This window comes from Dermacentor silvarum, chromosome 5 (assembly GCF_013339745.2).
Source record: "Dermacentor silvarum isolate Dsil-2018 chromosome 5, BIME_Dsil_1.4, whole genome shotgun sequence".
Classification (NCBI taxonomy): Eukaryota; Metazoa; Arthropoda; class Arachnida; order Ixodida; family Ixodidae; genus Dermacentor; species Dermacentor silvarum.
Window position 1 is genome coordinate 111,715,528 of NC_051158.1, and position 18,321 is coordinate 111,733,848.

The window sequence follows — 18,321 nt, forward strand, 5'->3', positions numbered from 1 at the left end:
GACCGATGTGGAGTCGCTTCGAGAGATTATTCTAGTGGTAGTCCTGCGACGAGCTGCGACAGCTGCATCAGGCGCAGCCGCCTTCAGCCAACTTCATCGCTAGCGTCGTGCGTGATGAAGTGCAGCATGCGATCGGCGCACCACGTTACCAAGCAGCACTTCAGGCCACTCCACCAGTTCAGGCGTTCACAACTTCAAGTGAACCTCGACGCGCAACCTATACTGACGTTTTAAGACGCACCGTCCCGTCGCCGGCGACACCTACCATGAACGAATACCAGCGTGCGACTTATGCCGACCCATTCGTGCCCCCTATCCCTGCACCAGCGCCGCTACCTGCCGTCACCCCGTATGCGACGCTTCAGTCAGCGCAGGCGGTTCTTCATTTTGGAGAGGCTCGGCCCGCTGCGCGTAAATCAGACATTTGGCGCATGCCCGACCGACGACCGCTCTGTTACCACTGTGGTGAGGTGGGTAATTTATACTGAGATTGCCAGTATCGCCGCCTTGGACTCCAGGGGTTTCCTGTCAATTCACCCCTACCACGTTTCGGACAACGGCCACCCGAGATTGAAGATTTTATCGCCCGACAGCGCGCGCCACCGTCATCAAGGCGCCAGTCGCGATCGCCGTCACCACGACCATCCTATTCGGGTGGTGGAAGTCGGATGTCGCAAGGACGCTCTCCGAGTCCTCGCCTGGAAAACTGACGTCAGCGCCCTTTCGAGGCGAGGCCGCTGATACTCGACTTGCCGAAGACCTGCAATTGAAGCGACCTCAGATCAACGGAGCCTTCACAATGCCGGTGTCTCAGGCGGGAGACAACTTTTCCATGAACATACCTGTGTTGTCGACGGTCGAAATGTTACTGCCTTAATCGAAACTGGCGCTGACTACTCGATTATCAGCGGAAAACTGGCAAGTCGTCTAAAGAAAGTCGTTACGCCTTGGACAGGGACGCACGTACGGACAGCTGGCGGACATGTGAAACCGCTTGGTGTGTGCACTTTACGGGTGCAAATTGAAAATTCTACCTTTCCCATCAGCTCCCTTGTTCTCCGAGAATGTTCCCATGAATTAATACTCGGAATAGACTTTCTTGGAGAGCATGGCGCTATCATTGACCTCCGCCGACGCTGTATTTCTTTCTCTACAAAGAATGCGACGTCGAGAGGCACCTGCCGCCGCACAGCCGCATTTCGAATTTCCGACGACAGCGTCACGACACCACCTCATGCTAGTGTAATGATTCCGGTAATGTACGAGGGCACACGCGAAGGCAAAGTACTCGCAGAGGGCAACGTCTCCCTTCTGCTTACCCTCGGAATTAGCGTGGCTCGAGGAATCATTGACGTAAGGGATGGCCAAGCTAACGTCTTGATCACCAATTTTACAAATGAATACCGACACCTCTTCCGTGGCACTGCCGTCGCTTATGCTGAAGCCTGGGAGGACGTCATTGAGTGTTTCCCTTGTGGAGAAAGTGGCAGCGATGAAGAATGCGGCACAGATATTGACATCAATAACGAGCTGTCAGAGGACATTAAGGCGGCACTACGGGGACTGTTGTATAAATTCAAGGACTGCTTCGCGCGATCGTATAAAGTCAGTCAGACACCAATCACGCAGCACAGGATAATTACTTAGGACGAGGCACGTCCTAATCACCAGCAGCCGTATCGTGTTTCGCACAAAGAACGCAAAGCAATTCAAGGACAAGTCAAGCAGATGATTGACGATGGCGTCATCCAGTCTTCAAACAGGCCGTGGTCGTCACCGGTTGTCCTGGTAAAGAAGAAGGACGGCACTCACGTTTCTGTGTTGATTACAGAAAACTCAACAACGTCACAAGGAAAGACGTTTATCCGTCGCCGCTCATAGAGGACTCTCTCGACCGGCTACGGCGAGCCAAGTATTTTTTTTTCTTGACTAGAAATATTGGTACTGGCAGATTGAGGTAGACGAGCGTGACCGGGAGAAAGCAGCCTTTGTCACTCCGGATGGACTTTACGAGTTACGAGTACTTCCGTTCGGGCTGTGCTCTGCTCCGGCAACTTTCCAAGGGATGATGGACACGGTGCTCGCCGACAAAAAACGCCAAACCTGTCTCGTCTACCTGGATGATGTGGTCGTATTTTCAGGCAGTTTTTCCGGACATCTTAAGCGACTAAGGCAAGTGCTCCAGGAAATCCGATCGGCTAAGCTCACGTTAAAGCCATGAAATGTCACTTCGGTTACGAAGAATTGAAGTTCCTTGGACATGTCGTGAGCGTGGAAGGCGTCCGTCTCGATCCCGAGAAAACGGCCGCTGTAGCTGCTTTTGCGGCTCCTGCCGACAAGAAAAGCGGTCGACGCTTCCTGGGACTGTGCGCATACTACAGGTGCTTTATACGCAATTTTTCTAAAATTGCTGAACCACTTACTCGCCTCACGAGAGACGACACGCCGTTCATCTGGAGCTCTGAACAAGAAGCAGCTTTCGATGAGCTTCGACATCGCCTGGCATCGCCCCAGTTCTTGTGCATTTCGACGAGGACGCCGAAACAGAAATTTTTACTGACACCAGTAACGTCGGTCTGGGTGCGGTGCTCGTACAACGGCAGGAGAACGGCGAAAGGGTCATAGCTTACGCCAGTCGCACCCTATCACGACCCGAGTCCAATTACACTACCACGGAGAAAGAGTGTCTTGCCGTCGTATGGGCACTTGCCAAGTTTCGACCTTACCTCTATGGCCGCCCATTCAAGGTCGTGACGGATCATCACTCCTTATGCTGGCTGGCAAACCTAAGAGACTCTTCTGGACGACTGGCACGGTGGAGCCTGCGCCGGCAGGAATACGACGTGACCATCGTGTCAGGCCGCACACACGACGATGCCGACACATTGTCGCGCGCACCTGTTGAATTTTCCGATTAACACATCGAAGACGAGACCGCTTTTCTCGGCGCCATAAGCGTGGCAGACATATCGACTCGGCAGCGAGCAGACTGTGAATTACGACCTGTAATTGAACACCTAGAAGGGCGCAACGTCTCTCTGCCCCGCAAGTTGCCCGCGGTTTGCCGTCGTATTCTTTACGCCAGTGTGACCTATATAAGAATTCTGCTGCCAGCAACAAAACCTATCTTTTGGTCGTACCGGCAGAGCTTCATGACGAAATGCTGTTCGCATGCCATGACGGGCCTGGGTCCGGCCACTTGGGTTTCACTCCAACTCTTGCCAGGGTAAGCAAATCGTACTACTGGCCGAAACTCGCCACTTGTGTTAAACGATACGTACAAGCCTGCCGTGAATGCCAGCGCCGAAAGTCGCCGAATGTGAAGCCTGCGGGATTGCTGAATCCTATCGAGCCGCCTCGAGGGCCATTGGATCAAGTAGGCATGGATCTCCTGGGCCCGTTTCCGTTGTCTACTTCCGGAAACAAGTGAATAATCATTGCCACAGACTATTTAACCAGCTATGCTGAAACAAAGACTCTTTCAAAAGGCTCAGCTTCTGAGGTTACACAATTTTTCGTACAGAACATCGTACTACGTCATGGTGCCCCTTCCTGTGTCATCACAGATCGAGGAGCGGCGTTTACGGCAAGGCTGCTTGAAGAAGTTTTTCAACTTAGTTACACCACGCACCGAAAGACGACTGCCTGTCACCCTCAAGCAAATGGCTTGACCGAAAGGCTTAACAAAACGATGACGGATGTGCTGTCGATGTACATAGATGTGCAGCATAAGACGTGGGACGAGGTACTACCGTACGTTACGTTTGCGAACAACACCGCTCTCCAAGAGACCACATGCTTCACGCCGTTTTGTCTTGTTTACGGTCGAGGAGTTCAGACGGTGTTAGAAGCCATGTTGCCATGTGACAATTCTGACAATCATGATGAAGATACCGAGCGCTTCGTGCAGCGTGCCGAGGAAGCACGCCAACTGGCTCGCGTAAACATCAGGAAACAACAGTTAATTGACGCGCGACACGACAACCTCCGCCACCGACAAGTTGAGTACCAAGCGGGTGACAAAGTGTTAGTTTGGACCCCCGTCCGCCGTAAAGGCCTTTCGGAAAAACTTCTTAGTCGGTACTTCGGCCCTTACAAAGTGCTTCGGCGAGTGAGTGACCTCAATTATGAAGTTCTTCCGAACGGCACCCAGCCAGCACGACGCCGACAACCACGGCCTGGGATTGTGCACGTCGTGCGGTTAAAACCATATCGCACATCATAATAGTCGCGGTTTCCTGACCATTATGTTTTTTTTCTGGGACAAGTCTTTCTGCCTGTCAATGTTTTGTTAAGCACCGAGTCGATGCTCTTCTTGGAGGAGGGGTAATGCCACGCGCTTGTGCCATTCGCTCCCAGAAGAAGATGAGGACGGTCTTGTTCACGAGCTAGCGCCTTGGTCTTTTGTCGGTGCTGCGCGGCCCCTTCGACGACTCGGACTTACTTTAACGGCCTCCTTTAGAAGCCGTCTGTCTATTAAACGTGACAATATGTCTTCTTTTTCATCATTTAGTATTAGTGCCGACAACTTTTTGATTACTGTGATATACACTGATTAGCTGGGTTACAATTTAAGAGATTCTTGGCCAGAGTTAAATCTATACATGACCGTTGTTGAGTAGTTGAGTGACTTGGATTGGTGTGGCACTTCAAACCAAACTCTTCTAGCACAAAGTGAGTGAACCATTTCTTGTCTGGTTTTTGAAATGTCCACATTGAATTCTCCAACGATGATCACAGGGTAGTGTCATCATGGCCAAGCCATGCAAAGTGCGTGGTCAGGAACTTCTCGATGTCACACTTGATTGTGCCTGGGGATATATACACAGTGGATATCACAATTCTGTCTATCGTTCGTTCGGCGGAGACATCCCTGCTTTCAGTAACATTATCCTCTTGCGAGTCAAGGGTGTATGGTTCTACAAATATTTTGTCCTTCGCCTGTATGCCAACGCCTCGTGCTCGTAAGTTCAAGTGTAGTTCGCAAATAATTCCTGTATACTCATCGACTTGAAACAATGCATCGTGATATATGAAGCGTTTATTATAATGAATTTGTTATAAACAATGCATCTAGATGAAGCCTGCTTCTTCTCCGCCGCGGGTCGGTTTGCACTCGCTTAGCACAACCTCCGGGATCGGCTCACGCTCATCTAAGTGTATTTTATTGCGATAGCAATTATATGGACACTCAAAAGCAGATTTCTGCCGTCGCCGTCGCCGTCGCCGTGAGGTTCCGTATGACGTCAATGGAGATGAAATCGTCGCCGTGCGCCGCCGAACGCTGTATGTGCGAGTGAAAGGGCGTAGTTAAGTTTGTTCTTTGTCCTTGAAGTCGATGAAAGTCTCTTCAAGGTGTTTATCGGCGTTGATGAAGCAGGAGGCAGGTTGGAGGTAACAAAACTTGAAGATATATTGCAACGAAAATATTTACACAGTCAAATGCAGAGTTAGCAAAACAACACTGATGCAAAACACACAAGTAAACAGCGCCTTACTCTTCGACTTTCTCTTAAGTTAGAGCCTAGGACAACTGTCACTACACACGACCAACCGAGCCTCACTGTTCTACCACTAAGTGGTTACGGCCCAGACTAGCGTTGCATCGTACGGAGTCTTACTGATCTATCAGGTTTAGTGATTACAGCCTAGACTGAGGAACAAGCACCTCGTCTCGATTGTTATAGGTGAAATAGACAAAGAAAAAGGGCGGTAGGACTGTTGGCCCATCCCACGGAAGCCGTTGCCAATGAGAGCTGAAAGTTTGTTAAGCCACAACCCAAAGGGATGGGCTTACAATTAAAAGTAAATGTATTGTAAAACAACCCTGTTTTCCTTCTTTCCGCAACTCCGTTTCCCTCTGCTATTTCCACGTGGTCAGTGACGGCCTCAGCAAACACGCCAGGCACGCACGATTTATTGCTCGGCCATCTCAAACCTCGGTGGCGTTTCTAGCCAGCAGGGGGCTCGGGGGCTGGTGTCACAACACTGCGTACCGCAGTCCCCTCCTCAAGGTTTTTCCGCATGGGAAAATAATGACCGTTGGCGGCATTCGGACCCGGTGTTTTTCAGACGACGTTCTTCGAACGCGATCCTCACATGCGCACTGCGCCTCTATGGAGCGCACTGCAAGCTGACACTCGACACCACGCGGGCTTTTCTCAGCGCTCAAAACAAGATACACGTGGTTGCCGCCCGGACGCGTAGGGGAGTGGACCCCCGCTCCGTACGCACAGCACATGGTCAACAATGCTAGGCCATAAACCTCGGCGCCGTCTCTAGCCCGCAGGGGACTCGGAGGCCGGCGCCACAACACCGCGTACAGCCGTTTCACTCGAGGTTTGTCCGCGTTGACCTATTATGACCATCGGCGGAATGCCAACCCAGTGTGCGCAAGACCGCGTTCTCCGAATCCGTTCTCGGCATCCGCACCGCGCACCCCCGGCGCGCGCCGCGGCTCGTCACCCGACACCACGCGGGCCGTTCGACTCCTCAAAAACAGAAACGGTTGCTGCCCGGAGGCGCTGGGGAGTGACCGCCTCCCTATTCATGAAACACGTGGGCAAGTTGCGGCACTGCAACAATATATACAAAACAATCATGCAGCCCTACACCGCCCATTCTGTATGTTCGATAGAAGCGCGGCCTAACACGTCCCCCCTAAAGAGTATACTGGGCTGATTTTTGCTCAGTGATACGATAAATCACTGCCGCGATTGCGTAATCGAACTTACTAACCCCACCATGGCCTAATTAGATGAACAACAACAAACCAACCCGCAAAATAACAAAGCAAGAAGAGAGGAAAAAGAAATACACAATACATGTCAGTAAACAATTAAGCACACGATTGCAGTTCCAAGCTATAAGAGCACTCTAGTGTCTCTGTGTCTTGGATCGGCACTCTCAAAGTCCACAATATACAGCGCCAGGTGAGCAGGAACATTCACGCCCATCCAGTTGGCATGGCACTATATTATTACGATGGCTTCCATGAGCCGTAGCTGATACGTCTGTGAAAAGCCAGTAGGGCCCAAACGGATCCGGAGTGCTGAGTGCCATGGACTCGCAGAGGGAAAGTTTCGGAACCTCAAATGCCGTCTGAGCTTCCTCCGAGCAACGTATCTGATTGGGTACCGCTTTCTCTGCTAACCGCGTGATCCGGTTCTCCACCTCTGCACATCCTCGGCCGTGCTCGCGATAGTGGCCGCACAGTCCTAGCAGGCTGCGTAGTTTCCTTTTGGTGCACGGTGAAACCGGATTCTTAATTGCAGCTATTTTTTCTAGATCTGGTGCGTGCTTCCCTGAGCCGACAATATGCCCGAGGCGATGAATGTGGCCTTGTGCAACTTGACACTTTTCCGGACTGGCTTTCAGCTCAGCCTTTTCTAGGGTAGAGTTAGCTAGCTGCACCCTACTGAACTCCTCTCTCCGGCTTACTGACTCATTTGATTGTTCTAACACATGGACAGGCTCGGCCGGTGCTCCACGGTATGGCACAGAGCTGTTGGCCTTCAACAACAGTTCCAAATCTTCATGGGTCAACAAACAATCCGTGCCCTCGATGAGCTCATTAGTCAACGCACAGAGTAGGTCGACGTTCTGAGGTTCCGCAGCCATATTCGGGCTATTTAACCTTACCGGCAACGTAGCCAGTTTTGCCTGGATAATTTTCCCAAAAGCAGACACCAATCTTACCGTGCCTGACGGCTCCACGAGACTTTTCGGAAGCAGATTCTCCCGTATAACAGTTATTTCACTCCCTGTATCCATAATCGCAACTGTGGATACCTCTCCGCATGAGATATGAATTAACTGTACTTTAGTCATCCCTTCACAGTTGCGTCTCACGGCTTTTATATTTGCAGTAAGGATTCCATCAGGAATCTCACTTCCCTCAGGTATCTCACCTACCGTCTCGTGGGCAATCGCCACATTTTGTACCCTCTGCCTTGGCTCGATAGCCCTCTTTGATTGATTTATCTTATCGCTAGATTTCGGGCAATCCTTAGCGACGTGGCCCGAGCCGTGACACAAGTAACATTTGAGGGCGCCTTTCTCTACTCGGGGCGGCTCTTGCCCCATGTCTGCCGCTGACGGCTTTGAAGCGTACCCCTTGCCTTTTGCCTGTTCAAACGTTTGTAGTACTTTGGCGATCTCAGGTGGCTTAAGCCATCCCTCGCCTTCTCGTAGCCTCACGTACTCGAGACCCTCTATACCAAGGCCCGATTTTATACGATTTGCTACCATGAGTTCTGCCATCACCTCTACAGTGTCGGCCCCTCTCACTTGGAGGTAGTAAGAGAAATACGTTTTCACTCGCGACGCGAACTGTGACCACGTCTCCTCCTTACGCTTCACTGCTCTCTCAAACCTCTGCAGATACTCTGCCGGAGAAAGCTTCAGTTCCATCAACACTGCCTCTTTAACTGACTCGTAATCTGTACTTTCTTCCTGGCTGAGGTTACGCAGTAGGTAGCGGACGCGTTCAGTTAGCGCTGGCATGACCAGATGCACGCGACTCTCATACGGTACCCTGTACGTAGCAAAAAGGTTTTCTACTTCCTCAAACCATAATGGTACATCCGCGTCACACGGCAGGCGGAACCCTTTCAGCACTTTTGCGCATTGCTCGATGGAATCGAAACCCATCCGCCTCTGATCGCCCCGCTCAGACCCAGTGCTCGGCAACGAAGCATTGAGACGTTCAGCACTCGTCCTTGTCTGCAACAGCCTTTCGTACTCAATCGGAAGTTGAAGCTTTTGAACCTCGAGCTCGAGCATTCTTGTATCATTTGGAATTTGCAAAGGCTGAGATACCTGCTGCGACAATTCCTGGCTCTGATTGGGTGCTCTCACTTCATTTGAGTTATCGGAATTTAGAATACCGACATTTGATAACTCCTGATTCCGATCCATTTCCGCCACAGTCGCACCCTCAACTCCATTAGACTCCATTGTCTCTGCGCCCCCGCGTGTCCTCACCATGAGCTCTACACACCAACTGCCATGCCAACTTGAGAAAGACGCAAGAAATCCTGCTCACCCGTTGCTGAATGCACTGCCATTTCCGGATCTCCTCCACGGTGCCGGACTTGGCTGCTTTGGGGTCTTCTCGAAGGTGCGGGAGGTGGTCGTTAGATGACTTGATCCTCTCACCACTGGTCCAGCATTCGATGTTGTAGAGCTCGCCGATCCCTGTCGACTGCGCCAGTTAAGTTTGTTCTTTGTCCTTGAAGTCGATGAAAGTCTCTTCAAGGTGTTTATCGGCGTTGATGAAGCAGGAGGCAGGTTGGAGGTAACAAAACTTGAAGATATATTGCAACGAAAATATTTACACAGTCAAATGCAGAGTTAGCAAAACAACACTGATGCAAAACACACAAGTAAACAGCGCCTTACTCTTCGACTTTCTCTTAAGTTAGAGCCTAGGACAACTGTCACTACACACGACCAACCGAGCCTCACTGTTCTACCACTAAGTGGTTACGGCCCAGACTAGCGTTGCATCGTATGGAGTCTTACTGATCTATCAGGTTTAGTGATTACAGCCTAGACTGAGGAACAAGCACCTCGTCTCGATTGTTATAGGTGAAATAGACAAAGAAAAAGGGCGGTAGGACTGTTGGCCCATCCCACGGAAGCCGTTGCCAATGAGAGCTGAAAGTTTGTTAAGCCACAACCCAAAGGGATGGGCTTACAATTAAAAGTAAATGTATTGTAAAACAACCCTGTTTTCCTTCTTTCCGCAACTCCGTTTCCCTCTGCTATTTCCACGTGGTCAGTGACGGCCTCAGCAAACACGCCAGGCACGCACGATTTATTGCTCGGCCATCTCAAACCTCGGTGGCGTTTCTAGCCAGCAGGGGGCTCGGGGGCTGGTGTCACAACACTGCGTACCGCAGTCCCCTCCTCAAGGTTTTTCCGCATGGGAAAATAATGACCGTTGGCGGCATTCGGACCCGGTGTTTTTCAGACGACGTTCTTCGAACGCGATCCTCACATGCGCACTGCGCCTCTATGGAGCGCACTGCAAGCTGACACTCGACACCACGCGGGCTTTTCTCAGCGCTCAAAACAAGATACACGTGGTTGCCGCCCGGACGCGTAGGGGAGTGGACCCCCGCTCCGTACGCACAGCACATGGTCAACAATGCTAGGCCATAAACCTCGGCGCCGTCTCTAGCCCGCAGGGGACTCGGAGGCCGGCGCCACAACACCGCGTACAGCCGTTTCACTCGAGGTTTGTCCGCGTTGACCTATTATGACCATCGGCGGAATGCCAACCCAGTGTGCGCAAGACCGCGTTCTCCGAATCCGTTCTCGGCATCCGCACCGCGCACCCCCGGCGCGCGCCGCGGCTCGTCACCCGACACCACGCGGGCCGTTCGACTCCTCAAAAACAGAAACGGTTGCTGCCCGGAGGCGCTGGGGAGTGACCGCCTCCCTATTCATGAAACACGTGGGCAAGTTGCGGCACTGCAACAATATATACAAAACAATCATGCAGCCCTACACCGCCCATTCTGTATGTTCGATAGAAGCGCGGCCTAACAGGCGTGAGGGGCGCGCGCTTTCACGGGCAGTGAACGCACGGCTGAGAACAAACGCGCGTTCTGCGCCGTGCTCCCTTAAGGGCTGCAGAAGTAGGCGTCTCTTTCCTCCTTTACAATCACCATATAGGTAGAGCAAACGCGCCTTCTTCCGACGTGCGAGAGGCCGTGGGGGAGAGGGGGGGGAGGGGGAGGGAAGGGAGGCGACGTTTAGCTGCGGCACCAAGTGCCTATTTATATCAGAGGCTCCAGCAACAGTCACCAATGCCGCACGCATTTTGAGCGAACGCGGGCAAAACGCCGACGGCGTCGACAACAATTCTGCGTGTTGCCGGTGCTGCTGCATGTCCAAGTTTATACAGCTGATAGAGCTAATATCATTACTCCGTATAGCTCTCTACAAATTTGCTATCGCAATTGATGCTTCGCCTTTCAGGTGAAACTGCGACAACTTTTTTTATTGTTGACGCTCAAATGCGAAAAATACATGGGACCCTAGCCATATTCAGCTTCGCTGAAGAAGCGCTCATTTTTAAATCATTGTACAGAAGCATGCTTCTGTTGCTTCACGAGTCGAAGTCGTGCGTTGACATGGCGTAGGTGTTGATATTACGCGTACTTTTTTAGTGCGCTTTGTGCGGTGACTCTTTGTTTCGAGCTCAAATGAGGCATTGTGGCAAAGCTCTTCGTTTGCTGTTCATCTTTCCACGAGGTATTGATAAGAAAACATTCAAAACGGCGGTTTGTGCTACTCGTTGTGCGTTGAAGTTGAGAGAGTGTCATTGTCTGCGTGAGCGCATAGTTCGAAGTCACGAATGAGAAATTCAGTGTATTGTGAGGCTGGAATGAAATACAAACAGCTAATATGAACACCCTTGAGGTAATCAATTCGCGCCCGAGCTCGCAGCCTCGTTTTTATTCCATAGATTTTATTCCGAAATCAAACGTAGATCGCAATAATTTTTACGTCGTACCTATTGATCGTTATGTTTTGATATGTGAGAACATTTCGTTTATTTGAAAGCCCAACTCGAAAGGAGAAGTTTTCGAACGTTTTTCGGCATCGGTCAACGTCGGCCGGCTTTCAAGCTTTGGTAGCAACTTAGGGTCTCGGCTCTGTGATCTGGAATAGGCTGACTGGCTATGCTAGCCACCATACTTTGGCATCAAGCGAACGTCCCACTGTTTTCGACGACGCCGGCACATGCCGAAAATCCGCTGGGAGCGAGTTGCTTGTGTTTTCGGCTTTAGGTATCGAAATACCGAGCAGGAATGCAAGGCCAACTAAACTGCTCATCTAAATGTATGACGCTGATGACTTCATATCGGACTTCATATCGAACTTTAGTGATCCAGAATGTACATCAGTCTGCGTCGTGCCTAACCACAGATCGCACATTTTGTTTTTTTACGCGTGATCATTGATTCGTTTTGGCACTTTAGTCCAGATTTTCCGTACGTTAGAGACTTCCTGTAAAATTCACACGACGCGCTCGCACCACGTCAAGCGACCGATATTATGCCGCATGTTTTTTATTACAATGTTTTTTATCACTGGTTAAACATTTTGATTATCATTTTTAATCTTGTAGCACACGGAAGTGATAAGCAAACATCATACAATTTATTCAGTTTTTTTACTGAAGATTAGATGAAATAATATTTCAGAATCTACGGTTTGCGAGACATTAGCAGATAAGTTCTACAGAATAACAATCCGAAGGATAGGTTCAAGATTTTTATATAAAACAGTTTATACCACGTCATGGCAGCGTATATTTGCATGACGCAGTTCATTCACTAAAATGTGTTGAAGTAATTTTTTAAAGAAAGCTTTTCAGTTACGCAAGCCAACTTTTACATAACTGGAAGTGTGCCTGAACATTGCGCTTTACATTCGCGTGGTGTTTGATAACTTCATGAACCTTCTTCAAGCTGAGAAACCCCAAACATCACTTCACGCCAAGTGGAAATTGATCGCACTTGGTCACAATTTTACGGCAATATAAAGTACATTCGGCCAAAAAGATTGCGTGATTTTTCAGATTAGTTAGTAATGTCATTGACTAACTAGCAGTTGCTTTGCTGAGCTCTCCACAACTGAAACTTTGATCGAACTTGTCAGAAAAGATACTGGGGGCTTTATTTATTTGTTTATTTGTTTGTTGATTTATTTATTTATTTATTTATTTATTTATTTATTTATTTATTTATTTATTTATTTATTTATTTATTTATTTATTTATTTATTTATTTATTTATACATACCGCAGCGCAATTGGGCTATCGCAGGGTGGGTGTGTACATTGGATACAACAGCAAAACATTTGTCTGCAGAACTCAACTTCAACACCTTTAAAATCAGGATTGTTTCAAAATCAAACATACAACTAATATAAACACAGCATGAATCAACCTAAGTGATAGAAAAATTCGTCTAAAGGTAATGACCTAGTTTCACAAGGCAGTAAGTTCCATTTTTCAATTGTACGAGGAAAGAAGCTGTACTTAAATAAGTTGGTACGCGGTTGAAATGGTGCACGGTTAAGTTTGTGGCAATTCCTAGTAGGTTTCAATTTAACAGGAGACCGATAAGTGTTCGTTAATGAGTAGCGTGGGGTGTTAATGAGAATATTCAAGCAATTTAAGGTATTCACGATCGCGCCACTCGGACAGAGGTTGTAGACCTAGTGCAACAAGGTGAGATGAGGGTGAGAAGTTCCAGAAGTTCCAGGATAAATTTTCATGCGCAAGTCAGCTATGTGAGGTATAAAACGACGTATATCTTTTTTATGTATGCCTCTTTGCTGTAGAAAGATAATATTGTGCAGTGTACGTGTGAGCCAAATTTTATGCGCCTACAAACATCGTGAAGTGCACACACTTATGTTGCCGGTGTACAGAATGTAAAGGCATGTGTTCCTGTGGTCATTCTATTTATCGTTTCCTGTGCACTTGCAGATGCCCTGCAACATCAAACGAAACCGATGTATACTTTATCCAGCTGCCGCGCCACTTGTTTCTATCGGAGAAGATTAGGTATAATGTGATGAGCGCAGATATTAGTATACGCAATCATGGCATATGCAGTCATGGCATACACAATCATGGCATCATGCGACAGACAGGAAAAAGCGGCGAGGCTTATGGAATCAGCAGATAGCTTGCCTCTGATTTTGGGTTACATTTGCAAATGCACACGAAGCAATCAATACAGTAACCGCCGTTACATATGTCCCGACATTCTCTTATACCAGCCACGTGAGTACCGCTCACAGTGGTTGTAGGTGCACGCAGTTTGATTCGTGTGCTTTTATACGTACAAATCCTATAGTCAGTGAAGAGGCCAGTAATACTCAACCGTCGCCGATAAATTCATGAGTAAACGCCCCTAGGACGAACTTTTTGTTGGAACGTGCATGTTGCCAGAACGTTCCTGCGATTAATTTTTTTTTTGGTTTAGTAGACATCTTGAGAGGTACCAATGTCCGACCGGAACATTCGTGAGACGTTTCCAGGATATAAGCGGTTTGTTTGGTATAACCATAAACATTATCCCAGTGTACTGGTCTTATAATATGTGTTGGAGGTTAGAAATATTTCTTTTATATTTCCATGCCAGTAAAGCCCAATAGGTGCTTATCTTTGTCTGTACAAGAGCTAAAAGGTTGTTCTAGATGCAATTTTTCTAATTCTATCTTACCTGTCGTGCGTGGGCCATTTCTTCTTGCTGTTCTTTCGAGAGGTCTGTCTCGGGGACTTCAAATGAGAATACACAAAAAAAACATTGTGGTGTCAATAAGAAAGCCAAGCTTATTAAGGCACGTAGATATCGACGAGCAGTACAAATGCTGATGTACAGGTGTATATGGGTAACCCATTACATTTTAGGCGCACTTGAAATAAATGATAGAGTTATATCTCTATTTCGTGCTGTATTTTATTTGTGGACAATGCAATGGGGCAAACGAAAGTATTGAACACAGTGGACACTTAGACGGGAGTGGCAGTACAGACATGTCACAAAAAACGGCGACCTAAAGCCGAAGAAATACATGGTCATGCGTGTCGCATATTTGTAATCACATCTTTGCAATACAACTTTTACGGCAATTAACCCTTAACCGCTTATACCTATTATATTTCAAATTTCCTTGAGACGTCTCTAACCACTATAGAAAGAGATGCTTCCGTACAATATTACGGCAAAATCTCTAGTCATTCTTCGGCGACACAAGTATTAAAAGTGGTTGATTATATCTGAACCATTTAACAGTCAGTGGGGATTTTCTGGACCTCACAGTCACTTAATCGTTGTATGTGGTCCCGGGGTGGTTGCTTGCGACGAAGATGAGAAGTCGCAAATACTTAGGGCATGTGCTGTCTTCAAAGTATGAAAATAATATTCAGCGTATATTTCGAGGCTGCTTGTAATCTATTAAGCTTTTAACACGTGAATTAAACTTGCATACAATATTATCGATGCCCAAACATGGTTGTTCCTGTGCAAACATATTTCTCTATGGGCCTTTGGCAGAGCTAACTTCAAGTGATGAGACGGTTAATGAGGAGAATTTAGCACTGTATTTTTCATCTGTATGGACGTAAACCATTCAACGGAGAGCTAGGACAATGACGCCGATGATCCTACCTTCTATGCATGTGCCCAGAATTTGAAGGAAATGTTTTACACTGAATTTTACCTTTTTTTTATTGACGAGCAACGTGAACAGGAGCGGCAGACATTTTTAGATGACACAACATTCGGGATCGGCCCACATTTAGAAGTAACACTATATTCGGAATCCCTCCACGAAACCTTATACGTGGCCGGAAATAAAAACGGTCTGGCAGTGCCTAGCATGCCGTTCGCAGCGAAAGAAGGCAGAATAGGAACACATTTTCAGACAGCCCTAGCTTTGGGTGCTAATAACGAAAACTGTTCTATAGATAGCCGAAAGGAAATCCGGTCTACGAATGCCACGAATGATATTCGAAATTTACAAAAAGAAAACAACTATCTTCCTTGTTTGTGTGACAGAGGGCAAGAAAGAGAAAAAAGCTCTTTTTGCAATACAAAAAATTATATTGGCGCATAAGTGGGCGCCGACATGCAACTCTGCCTAGGGAAGGGAATCGGGGCAGAAATGCCCTAGGAAAAGAAGGACCGGAAAGGAGAGAGAGAGAGAAAGCACTTCATTTGTACCCGTCAGAGAGTATGGGTGATCGGGGTGAGACGCAGCTCCCGCTTTCACTGTCTACCTCCCCCCTAGACGTCTGCCGGAGTCAGTTAGCTTCCGTTGGCCGCCTAGGCTTCACAGATGACTTATTTTTGGGCTTGTTCTTCCTGGCTATGGAGGGAGGATTCCCATGACTATTTGTTTCCATGTAGACCGTTTAGCACTGGGCAAGCCCAGCTGATGTGATTTAGGGGCACTATGCCTTCACACTTTTTGCATTTGGAAGAGTGCACCTCAGGATGCCATTTGTGTAGGATGTGAGAGATATATGGGGGGGGGGGGGACGAAGGGCTCTCCTGCCCATCCTATTGTGTTGTAGAATTTCTCTGTATGTGGTTAAGTCTCGCTTTTTGGACAGCGAGTAGTCTGCCTGCGCTGGGGCCCGGTTTGTGAGTCCTCGGGCTACCTCGTTGGCGATCTCGTTCCCTGTGAGTCCACTATAGGCCGGCGCCCATATTATTCTAATTAGGTCATTGGGTACATTCTCCTTGCCTGCTTGCAGAATTTTGGCGGCCTCTTTGGACACCTTACCAGTGTCATAGGCTTTGATTGCAGTTTTAGAATCGGTGATGATTAATCTGGTTGATGGGTTTGTGATTGCCAGGGCAATCGCCGCCATCTCTGCCTCCTCTGGTGAAGATTGTCTCACGCTACAGCTCGAGATTAGCTCGCCTTTGTCGCTCACTACTACTGCAGCGTAGTGCCCTTCTGGGTACTCTGCCGCATCGGTGTACACTACTCGTTGTTTCTGGAGGAGGGAGCTTTGGAGTCTTTGGACTCTGGTTCTCCTGCGTTCTTCAGTTGTGTATGGGGTGTATGTTTTTTGGGATGGGGGTATCCTTAAACTGTTGGCAATTTCTTTGGGGATGGCGGTTATCCCCTCTCGCGATTCTGGATTACGGTAGCCCAGTTTCCTCAGGATGGCTCTGCCCGTTGAGCTGCCAGTTAGCCTGACATATTGTGCCGTGAGTTTCGCCTCACACATTTCCTCTAGGGTGTTTGACACTCCTAGGTTGAGGATCGTCTCGGTTGATGTGCACGCTGGTAAACCTAGGGCGGTTTTGACACCTTTCCTGATGAGGATGTAAAAAAAGAAATAACGTTGTCATGGTATATACAGGTGAGACAGATGTGATGGTGTTCGTGTAGAAATGCTATATCTTGTCATTTAGTCCGATATCGTAAAGGAATAAAAAAAAAGAAATTTCAAAGCTTGCTGTTGCTTTGTAGGAGACGGCATAGGACCTAGTATTCGTCCGAACTGTAGTGGTTCTTGAGAAACAGAGTCCATTCTACCGAAGTAATAAGTTTTTCTGTCTTAGGTTATAAAAAACTCTGTTCCACAGTTTCTAATGCACCACTGATATCACAATACGAGCTGGTGGTCAGTCCAAGGTCGTACAGTTAGCCATTCGCAAATGCGGCCTTCAGCAGTATTTGATGATATTGTTACGTTGCGGGACTCACATATAAAGGTGTATTTAGACTATTTACACAAGAGACAACGATAAACACAAGGTGGCTATCGAGATCGAGTCCATCTCTACAAGTCAAATCGGCTTCTGCTGACTGGCGCAACTCTCGGTTGCGCCGTAACCTAATCCCCGCATGTAAAAGTGCCGTCTCGGCGCTAACTAGAAGGCACGAGAACTCACTGCAAAGTAAGGCTTCAAGCGGGACCCATGCACAAAGTCAGTGAGGCCACGCGAGTCCAGGGGAACGATCTCGCAGTTCACATCGCCAAGCTGACGCAATATCGTGTAGGGCCCTGTGTACCGTGGCATCAGCTTTTCAGACAAGTCAATGCGGCGACATGGTGTCCTAAGCAGGACATCGGAGCCAGAGGCAATCGGAGGTCCTGATGTCGGCTATCCTACTGGATCTTCTGCGCGGCTTGAAACTCAGTTAGCCAGGATCCGACAATCTGGCGCGCCATGTGAGCCCGAGCGAAGACGTCTTGGGCGCATTCAGTCGGAGTGTTCGTCGAGGAAGGAAGCCGGGGTGCGATCTTGTACGCGTTCTAAAATGGAATGGAGGCGATCCATTCTATCGAGCCGCACACGATTGGTTAATTTGATCGTCACGGTTCAAATTGACCAATCGTGTTCGGCTCACGGTTCAAATTGACCAATCGTGTGCGGCTCGATGGAACGGACCGCCTCCGTTCCATTTTGGAACGCCTACAAGATCGTGCCCCAGTGTGCCAAAGGGTGGCGGCCGAACAGAAGGATAAATGGTGGAAAGCCAGTGGTCTCGTGACATGATGAATTATAGGCGAAGGTCACGAAGGGTAGCGTGCAGTCCCAATCACTGTTGTCGTCAGAAACATACATACGCGTATACAGCATTTTCGTCAACGTGCGATTGAGCCACTCCGTGAGTCCGTTTGGCTGCGGGTGGTAGGCGGTGGAAATCTTGTGCTCGGCAGAACAAGAGCTAACAAGACCTTCAACAACTCGGGACAAGAAAGTGCGGCCGCGATAAGTGAGGAGCAGCCCAGCGCGCCGTGAAAGAGGCTGACGTCATGT

At 48.5% G+C, this 18,321-nt stretch overlaps 1 protein-coding gene across 1 annotated transcript in view; it reads right to left on the reverse strand.

Moving 5' to 3' along the window:
* Positions 1–6,461: 6,461 nt before the first annotated feature.
* Positions 6,462–18,321, reverse strand: part of LOC125945750 (uncharacterized) — a 61,450-nt gene continuing 49,590 nt past the window's right edge. The window contains exons 4-8 of the mRNA XM_049668026.1: positions 17,449–17,614; positions 9,047–9,205; positions 7,936–8,724; positions 7,441–7,905; positions 6,462–6,575 (exon numbers count right to left, since the gene is read on the reverse strand). Coding sequence (XP_049523983.1) covers positions 6,462–6,575; positions 7,441–7,905; positions 7,936–8,724; positions 9,047–9,205; positions 17,449–17,614 — 1,693 coding nt within the window. The remainder of the gene's footprint in view (positions 6,576–7,440; positions 7,906–7,935; positions 8,725–9,046; positions 9,206–17,448; positions 17,615–18,321) is intronic.